General features: G+C 45.5%; 1 protein-coding gene across 1 annotated transcript; it reads right to left on the bottom strand.

The window, feature by feature from the left end:
• Positions 1–7,422: 7,422 nt before the first annotated feature.
• Positions 7,423–10,237, bottom strand: LOC105838241 (innexin inx2). Its single transcript, XM_036282641.1, has one exon. The coding sequence runs from the start codon at positions 8,682–8,684 to the stop codon at positions 7,611–7,613; it is 1,074 nt and encodes a 357-aa protein (XP_036138534.1). The 5' UTR covers positions 8,685–10,237; the 3' UTR covers positions 7,423–7,610.
• Between the last annotated feature and the right edge of the window lie 344 nt (positions 10,238–10,581).

Here is a 10,581-nt window from a genome sequence, read left to right as displayed (position 1 = left end):
ATTAGCGGGCCCCATATCTACACGTACGTGACACGACGCGCAATGAAATCGGCGGCTGTGTAGGTAGGCGTAGAAAAGCTAAGGTCGCGACACGTCGTTTCTAATATTAGGGACAGCCAATCGTGCGGCGATCGTCTCCGGCGGTCTTTACGGCTGTCATCTGCATCTTAATTATGTGTTATTGCTTGTATTCCCCGTATTCCCGTTAATTGCGGGACATCGTTACCTCGACATTCCGGCGGTATTTTAGAGAGGAAAAATATTCACACGTAACACATACATTTATGTGATAATACAATGAACGTAACACATGACCAGAATAAAAACCATGTATTATGTTACTTTATCATTAATTTTGTTTGTAAATTCAAAATTACTTTATTTTACGAACAATGACAAAAATATTTTTACACGTTTTAAATACCATTAAGACTCAAATAAAATGATAAAAATATGTCACGGTATCGACAATTCAAATACGACGTTTAATCGTCAATAACCACTTTAGCCTTTATCTTTACTTATCTTTTAATGTTGAATTTGAAAAGAAGCGAATAAAAAGTTTTCTTCGTATTTTTTCGTATTAGAATTAACAGCGACTCTATTTGTGTAAACACTCCAGACTTACGGTTACAATAAGGAAATTCAATTACATTTTTATTTAAATTCAATTAATCAAAACTAACACATGCTTGACATAGTTTCATTTGAATCGCTCAGGCAATGGATTCCAGAAACATTTTTTTTCTACGCCTACGCCCTTACTTACCATTGACCTACAAAGTCGCGCGCTCACTGCGCCGAACCGTGAGAAGGACTAACGAGGTTATCGAAGAAAGAGATAAAAAAAAAGATCGTTGCATAATCGTTGATATTTATTAGTTTAACTTCACAAAAGAAAACATTTCGTATTAAAATATATAACATTCTCATTCCCTAGGAGGGCAGTGTTATCTGGCCACATATTCGAATCACGCGCAGTCGAAGAGCGAAGAGATAATATAAGTAAAAAGATATATATATATATATATATAAAAGAATATATATATTATATAATTTTATATTATAATCATATAATAATTATATAATTATACAATTATAAGTTAATAATTACATAATGTAATTTTTTCTACGCGGCCCAGATGAGGTGACGTTTTCTTATTGTTCTTCGTTCTTCGAGTGTGTGCCGTGTGTAAGCACGGTGTCCTTTTTCTCGGACCAGCTACATTATCCTTAATTGCGACGATTGGATCGGTACTTGCGATCGGTGCGATTCCGACGCGAGAACAGTTTTCGCGTTTGCGACCAACGTTCGAGACGTCGGCGACGATCCAGGTTTTTTTTTTTTTCCCGATCGGAATAGAAAACTCGCCGGAATTACACCGATCACCGATAACAAACACACACCCGTGACGACATTCGCGCTGACGACGTGTACGTGATGTATAGCTACCGTTTCTCAAGCCCTATCATCGTCATATCGCAGATAGAATATTATCTCTTCTATTCCTACCTATTCTTATAAATATCGTCGATGCATCAGTGACGGAGAAGAAATGAAGAAATCCTAAAGTATAAGGAAGGCAACATGTGTTGTGTCTCATCTGGCTATCGATTATTGTGCGCGCTTCTTATCGACACTTTCGAATGCTATACTATTCATCTATATACCTCATGTATATCTCTCTCCTATAATGATACTATATATATATATATATTTATTTATTCTACATATTTTTTTTTCTTATATATATCACTGTGCAGTAGGCGCGAGAACGCATGCTGCGCAACCCTTCTCCCTATCCTTTGTTTTTTCTCTTCCGGTTGAACAGAAATCGGGCAAGTAGTACATATGTATATTGTGTTGATAGCAGCACGATAATTCCATTTACTCGCCACGATGCACCTACCGCTGGAAGCGCCGTATCGTAAAATCACGAACAAAAGGAAGCGAGAGTTCTTATCTACGCTTGACAGGATGCAGGCACTTTCGGTTAGTTATACGGCATATGGATTCCGTTACCGTATCTCAACTCTCGAATGCACCTCGTGAAGATGCATCCGTCTCTCTTTCTGCTCGATCGTGCGTAACTGTAGTTTCTGATAAACGCCGCTTGCTCAGCATTAGTTTCAACGTGATTCTCGGTGTCCCTAATCAAGCCTGATTAACGGAATGTCGGCGCATTTTCGCGGAAATCACATCCCTCCTTTCCTTCTCCGGAACACTTCATTTCTCGAGTCTCTCAAACCTTCTCGATTACGGAATTTGTCGTAATTGTCGAAAATAACTTTTACGGGGGATGAAAAGGGGCATGTACAAGTAAAAATACTGATTTTTCTTTTCGTTCGAAAACGACCGCAGTCTTTACTGGAATGTCGATTAGTTACATAAAAAATGGAATGTACTTTGCATCTAACACTAACCAGGCACTTATTTAGGCGTAACGCACATTGCCAACTGATCAATTATTGCCGCAAGAGGAACAGAAATAAAGCGAGAAGGGAAGAACGCCTACCAAAAAGAAAGAAATATATATATATATATATATATATATATATATATATATAATATTATGCGAATAACCTACAGCGTTCTCCAAGTTGAAGAGATGTGACAGGTTGAAGCCTCGGAGAAAGTGACGCGATATGATATACCGGACAGCAGCAGCGTCGCCGTTAATAATAATTCTATCTCGCGTATACATCTAATAAAGGTGATACAAAATCACGTGGCGACGTGGAGTGTTTCGATTTACCTGGCAGTCTTACTTTGAGCATAGATCTCTCATCAAAATGTTCTAAATGGCAAAGAAGCAAATAACATATATATATATATATAAAAATCGCGTCGCATTTTTCTTTTTCTCTAATAACTCTTTAGCGCTATACCATCCATATATTTCGTACCTATGTTTATTGTTGAAAAAATGGGCGTTTTTACGCGTCCAAAACGCATTTCATTACAATATTGGACGTCTGCACTCCACATTATTAAATCTACACTGATATCCTGATGTCCTGATACGCGGATTGACGCAGATTCTAAAAATATCTTTCTCGCGTTAAACTTTAAACTCTTCGAGATTCGCTTAAATTGCATTTAAGAACTTGATTTCCTTTTCGAGGAAATCTCGATTCAATTACCGTGTATACAGATAAAAAGATATCAGGAGTAATGACATGTCATTTTCGCGTACAATTGTACCGGTCTGTTGGTCTTGTGATTATGATAAGTGAACATGAGTTGTCGAATGAGTCTAGATCGATCGTATCATTCTCTCAACGAATAGATCGAGACGCTTTAGTGTCGGAACATTCAAGCACAGTATTCATATCCTGTACGTCCTCTATTCTTTAAACGTTGCCTCGGTGCCGTCGTTTAATTTGTGCGTCTCTAAAATACAAGTTACAGCAAAAAATATGTAGATGTGCGCAGACACATAAGAGGATTGTCTCGCTGAAACTTACACAATAAGCGTTTCGAGCGGGCTGTTAATCTTCCACGATGGCGTGGAATCTTACGAAGCAAAAAATATCGCTGACTACGGCACCGCGGCTCGTCACGTTTCGATCTCTGTCGAATAACACAAGCGACTCGACGTGTACTCGCCTCGGATAGTAACGCGATATTAGGTATTCCACGTGAACAACACGTCGGTGCTCGCTCGCGGTGTGGAATATACGAATGGTATAAAAGATAGCGCTCTCCTCTGTTCTTTTAATCGTTTTATCTCTATGTACTGAAATATCGCTAAACTATCACTTGAAATGCATGTGATGTCGATGGACGAGTAAACTGTAGGCATACTGCACCTCATCGTTTTTCACGTCATTACATAATACGTCGCGCATAAATTACTTACAAATCATATCTGATTATCTTTTTCGTTGCGCGCAATACATTTTTCTTTTTTAGACGTCGTGTTGAAGTATCGGTATTATTACACTAATACTAATCGCCAAATTCATGGTACCAGTCTTGTATACCACTTTAAAAAAGAGAGAGAGAAAATCGTTAGAAATTTACTTTGCAGCGTTTGCAGTGCTTGGTCCCTCGTCGTATCACTTCTATGTATACATTGTAAGTCCGCATTATAAAATGGAATCAGCGAAGAATGTGACGTTATATAACTTGGTCCCCTCGAAAATATACATTAATTTTTAATTACATTGTAAAAAAAAGGGCGCGCGGGATACGGCGCGTCGTAATCTAGTTTACTATTTTTATCGATATTCTCGATATTCTCGCGTACAAAATCGCGGGGCACGTTTTCTTGTGCGCGGAATGACGAAACACGAAGAAAACGTGCGCATTAATCTACGCATTTACGCACACACACACACGCACACACACACATTCACGCGTACACACGGCTCTCTCTCTCTCTCTCTCCCTTTCTTCTTTCTCTCGCATTCTTTCTATGTGCTCACATACATGTACAAATGAATTCTCTTCCCTCCCCCGTCTCTCTCTTTCTCACCCTCTCTCACATATGTATATAGCAATCTACAATGTACATGCGTATTCTTACAACACACGCTTCTAGGATATAAGAAAAATCAAGGCGATCGGTAGCGTAAAGAAACCAAAAGATTAGATTCGCGGGGGAAGGGGGAGGGCGGCGAGCGCGATTATTTCCCCTTGTAATCGCTGCGAATTAACCGCGCGGTGTACACGAACCTGTGCCGAATCTTTTACGGCGAAGAGATGGATCTCCCCCGCTTTACGCGCTATAATCGAATCACCCTAGCGGTTGACGTTGGCGTTGCATTTCGACCAATTAGGTCGACGACCAACGCCGGCTGCTTCTCTCCGATTGGCCGAAATGCAACGCCAACCGCTAGTGCGATTCGGTCAAGTTGTTGCTGCCGGCTCTTGATCCCCCGATCGCCGAACTCGAGAGACGTGACGCGTTCGCTCAGAACGAAAAGAGAGGAGAGAAAAAAAAAGAAGAAAAAATCGAAAAGGAGCAACAGCCGAGGCTGAGACAGCAGACGCGAACACCATCCCCCGCTTTATCACACGATCCAAGTCTGCGAACGAAGAGGAAACTTTCGAGAGTGCCACCAGGAGCACTCTCCCCGTTGTTTTCTTTTCTTTCTTTTTTTTCAAAGCTCTCTCGCACACGTCTCTCTCTTTCTCTCTCTCTCTCTCTCTCTCTCTCTCCCCTCTTTCCTTTTCTCCTCGTTTTCGCGGAAGGACATGGATCCCCTATCCCTGGGGTTTCGTCGACCGTTTCGAAGGAGCCTAGAAGGCGAAGCTCAAAGATTATGCGGAGCTGGCGGTGACAATGGGAACCTCCGGCAGGCATCCTGCTCTTCCCCCCTCCCCCCGCATATTTCCTTCGTTCCCGTGCATATTCCTACGAGGCAGGCAGGCAGGCAAGCGGGCAGGCAAGCAGGCAAGCAAGCAAGCAGGCAGGCAGGCAGGCAGGCAAGCAGGCAGGCAGGTCGTCGTTCCGTTCCACACGCGTACCTTTACCGTGCGCGCGGTGGCTCCGTAGGAATGCAAGCGCAGCGGATCTTTTTCTTTCTTTCTTTCTTTCTTTCTTTCTTTCTTTCTTTCAATTCTTCGCGCGCGCGTGATCGTGGGATGACGCGTTCGTCATCGACGAGGGAAAGCTTTATTTTCACGATCGCGTGCGAGAGCTCCGCTCACGGAGTACACGCGCGAATGAAAACGGTGATGATGGTGATGATGACGATGATGCAGGCCAACAAACTAGCCTGCGAGCCTCTACCTGGCCGACAACTCGTACCATGGTTTCATACCATGGTTTCCTCACTTTGAGGAAGAAAAATGAAAGAATACCGTTCACCTCGATCCGCACCGACATGAATCGACTTTGATCATCGCGCTTCAACTCGCTCTTTGCCTTTTCCTAGTCCGAAGAGGAATTAGAAGAAAAAAGAAAAATAAAGGAGGGAACCGAGACCAAAGTTAATCTGTACTGGTGAAAAAAACGATCATTAATCAATTACACTACGTCACGAGTATAAACAGATCGAGTTATGAGCTGCGAGCAAGCTGCCAGCTGGAGCTGCGCGTGAATCAATGTAATCAATTAACTGTGCGTGTGTCACAAGCAAAAATAATCAAACGACTCGAACGTGCCTCGTATAAGTATATAAAGCAAACTTGTTACAGGCTTATCACGGTCGGAAGTTTCATTCATAAAAATAAAAAGGGGACTGATTCCCGTCTTCTTAAATCAATCTAAACTCTTTTTTTTACACGACTGGTCCAAAAAAACCGTATTTGACTAGTACAATTGGTACCATACGATGTTTACCACAAACTAAATATCGTATAATTTATACAAAAAAACATACGAATATTACAAGAATTTAAAATCTAATAACCTGTGCTATTCATCGCCGCACTGTGAAACTCGGCTAAAATGAATAAAAGCTAATAAGATAGGTTACGAAATTCTCGCTCGAGGGAAACCTGGGAGACCTGCATAAACCTGAAGTAAAATAGAAGGAAAAATATGGACAAACGTATAGAAGAAACAAAAATTAATGGAATGGGCGGCGTGTGTAAAATCGATGGGAAACTCTCCACGGGTGAAAGGATTCGCGAAGACAAGGAGAGTCCGACGCGAAGACGAGGAGAGCAGGCGAGGCGAGACGAGGGGGGAGTGACGGGCCGTGTGCGCCGCTTTGTCTTCGCTGCAAACCCGACGTCGGGAATGGGAAACGTGTACTCGCGCGCGAAAGAGGAACGGCGAGACGCTAAAAAGAAAGAAAGAAAACATCCCTTGTGGCCTAACTACCCCAAAAACGGCATCCAATTGCATCAACGCGCTTAACGCTTAGCTTTTCAACAGCTCGACTGACTCGAGAGACGAGATCCCGTCTGGAATTCAGAACCTTAGACTCCGGGAGTGGGGGAGAGGGGGGAGAGAGAGAGAGCACGCGGAGAAACCGAAATCTAAAACCTACGTCGACAAAAAAAGCCATTACTTATCTATAATTAAATACAACTGATTAATTGTATCGATGTATATGCAATTAGTTGGAAATAAACAAGGCTTTTTATCAAATCCCGTCGTTTCGTCAAGCTTGGCTGACCCGGCATAACCTCACTTTTTTATCGACGTAAGAATTCTAAAACAGAATTAACATTTTACCTTCGCGCGAGTTATCAACTTGACGCTAATGAAATCAAGCATTTGGAGCGTCCATGGATCGCCCTCGCCGTGGCAATTCGAGTGCAAAAGGATCAATTTAGAACTAATTCTCAGATCAGCTCGATCTTCGTTCCTTATCTGGAGGTGAATAAAAAAATGTAGGGTGGAGAGAGCAGAGGAGATCGCTAATCAAGAGCCCTAAATCAGACAATGGTTGATGCAATCGTTCAGCCTAAAAACGTGCTAATTCTTCCTTGTGTCCACGATATGGCTGGCTGTCTGCCTCTCTCTCTCTCTCTCTCTCTCTCTCTCCTTCCTTCTACATCTTTGTCTCTTACTCTCATCCCTAATCTGGAGACGCTCCTACCGTTCGCTTCTTCCCTCTGTCGGTGGCAGAGTATCTTGACTCGCGCGGGGGGAGAGAGACGAGGAACCCTCCGGAGAACTCGTTTTCGAGGGAGCGTCCCTCGGACGTTACACGTTCTCCTTACCCTGGAGCTTGGTCGCGAGGTCGCAGACGAGCTGCTTGTAGACGAGCGGATCGATGTTCTTGCCGAGCTGATAAAGGACGAACCAGTCGCCGATCTGGCACTTGTCGCTGATGATCTTGATCTGGTCGTGCGGCGAGAGGCGCGAGCGCGCGCGCAGCAGCACCATCCGCAGCTTCGGGCCGAGTATCACGGCCGCGCGGTAGAGCAGGCTGAGTCCGCTCAGGATCGACAGGATGATGAACCAGAACCAGAGGAACACGTAGATCTTCTCGTTGACGATGTTGAGCGGCAGCACGCAGAGCCCGTCGAGCTTCTGCACCGTGCCGGAAGCACCGTATTTGTGGAACGTGCACTTGGTCACCTTCGGGAAGACCTTGGACATGGGGTCAATACGCTCCTCCGGCTCCATCTCCGTGAACTTGATAACGTCGGAGCCGTACGTGGTGAACTCGCCGTCCAGGAAGAAGTCGATGAAGAAGATCTGGCCGACCACGTTGACAAAGTTGAGAACCTCGCAGAGGAAGAAGCGGTACGCGTACACGTTCTGCGAGTGCAGATTCAAAGCGAAGTAATCGACCAGCAATTTGCGCCGGTCGTCGGTCTTGTCCTCGTTGATCACCGGGCAATTGAGATCGAGGACGAGCATCTTGATCCTGCCGCCCTCCCACGCCTTCCACAGGTAGCGCGGCACGTAGAAGAGGATCGCTTGGAAGAAGAGGGTGAAGCAGACCCACTGATAGTACTTGTGGTACTTGATCTCGTCGTGCTCGTTGGGCGAGGCGACCCCCGGCTGCACCACGTCCTTGCCGATGATCCCGGTCCGGTCCGGGATCGTGAAGGTCGAGTAGATCCAGCAGTAGGTGTCCATCACGTGGAGCGGCACGTCGTCGACGATACAGTCGATCGGGTCGCCGATGTATTGCCGGGAGGTCACCAGCAGGGAGAATATCACGAGCATGATCACGGTGGCCTTGTAGTGCAGCCGGAACACATTGTTGTCGATGCAGATCGAATCGAGCTTGAGCAGCCCCTTCACCGAGCCGAACACGTCGAACATGGTGGCGGCTGATTAGGTCCTCTCCGTTTCTTTCTCAATTTCTTCTACGTATATACGCAACACGCGCGCGCGCGCAAACACACCACGCGTATATACCGAACGGCGACACGCGTCCGATCGTCGACACCGCTCCAACAGTCACGGATCTCGAACTCACCTCGTACAATCCTACTACCGTGTGCGCGTTCGGCAGCTTCCGCGCTTCCTCGTTCTCACTCGCGTAACGCCAACCCCTCGGTAGCGGTGGCGGCGGCGTATACGTTAATTCGTTCTGTCTCGCGTGCGCACACGTGCTCACGCTCCGCTCGGACACTACGACGACGACGACGACGACGGCGGCGGCGGCGGCGGCGGCGGCGACGGCGAGCGCGTCGGTAATTTTCTCGCGTTCACTCGCGCTCGCTCCTCTCGCGTTACCACACAACCAACGTTGCCGAGCGTCGCCGGAGACGGCTCTCTGTCGTAATGGCCGCGCTCTCTGCTATACGATACGACGCCGTACGACGCGACACAAGCACGCGAGGACACGTCGGCGCGCGCGTTCCACGCCGAGCTGCTGCTGCTCCCTTTTCCTTGCCTCTCTTTCTCTCACCCGAGTCCTCCCCCTCTATCGTCCTCTCCGTCTCGCCCGTGCGCCGCGCGATTCCTTCCCTCTCCGCCTACCGTGGCTCCGCTTACTCCGGCCGGTCGGTCGGGGACCGAGAACCGCTCGTTGCTTCTGCGACGCGGCAGGGGAGGGCTCCGTCCCCACCTACGACACGCCGACTACTCTCCTGCTTTTACTTCTACCTAACCGCACCACCTGTCCTCCTCCCGCACGGCCGAGACGCGACTGATCTCTCGTTCTATCCTACGATCGGCCGCTCTCGGGTTCCCGTCTCGTGCCGCGCTCGGCAGACCTCGGCCGCCCTCGGGCGCCGTCGTTCCTTCGTTTCGCAGCGCGCGGCGGCGACATGACTCTCGCATGGTTGTTACCATGGCGACTGGCTACCGATGCCGCGGGAGCGTGGGATTTTCTCCCGAGCGCTCTCTGATCCGTCTGCATCCAGTCGCGATCGACGCCAAATCATTAATCCTATCCTCTTTATGTCTAACACGTTGTTAAATATGGGAAGATCTATATTTTCAATATTAGATCTGCAAAATGTGTTTCTTTCTGTGTCATTTATTTACGTCCTCTTCCTCATTGTTTCGATGAATTTATTAAAGAAGTTTGAAACAAACTTGAGCAACTTTCTAATCCGGAATTACTTTCGACGCAATATATGTATGTAGAAATTCAATCGAATCTGAAACAATATTGCATCGACATTCGTTGATACTATGCGAAAACAATTTCTTTTCTTTTCACCGAAAAACAATATACGTGTATTATTTAGTTCTAATAATTTAGCAGCGAGTGAATTGATAAAATAATCAAAGTTGTTTCTCAAACAGGTAGATCCTTGAATATTTATACATTTTTCATATAGATTTCGCACATTTTCTCAAAGCGGAGATTGACGGCTCGTCTTTAAAATGTATCGAACTTCTGTGTTAATTTCTGAGTAATAAAAAATAACGAAGAACAAACTAATCACGTAAAATCGTGATACATCCATGAAAATCCCGCAAAAAAACCGCAAGATAGTTTTTTTAACGCAGTTTCCTCTCTGGGTTAGTGACATAGAATTACGTTCTGCGTAGTATGACGTAATCCATGAATGAAAAGGGCAAAAAACCGTACTGCTTTATTTCTTTTCCTTTTATGCGCGCAACATTGCGTGACAAAGCGTGACGTTTGCATGACGCAATGATAATATCTTTATCTAAACGAGGCGCAAAAGTCTCACGCCGTTTACTCGTGACATTTATTCCGGGAGATGTACGCGGTTCTTATAGCGCGAATACGGCGTTT

Source organism: Monomorium pharaonis, chromosome 2 (genome assembly GCF_013373865.1).
Source record: "Monomorium pharaonis isolate MP-MQ-018 chromosome 2, ASM1337386v2, whole genome shotgun sequence".
NCBI classification, from domain to species: domain Eukaryota; kingdom Metazoa; phylum Arthropoda; class Insecta; order Hymenoptera; family Formicidae; genus Monomorium; species Monomorium pharaonis.
Note: the sequence above shows the minus strand (reverse complement) of the source record. Positions and strands in the feature narration are given on the sequence as shown.

Coding starts and splice junctions, on each gene's coding strand:
- LOC105838241 (XM_036282641.1), bottom strand. CDS start 8,684: ATGTTCGACGTGTTCGGCTCGGTGAAGGGGCTGCTCAAGCTCGATTCG.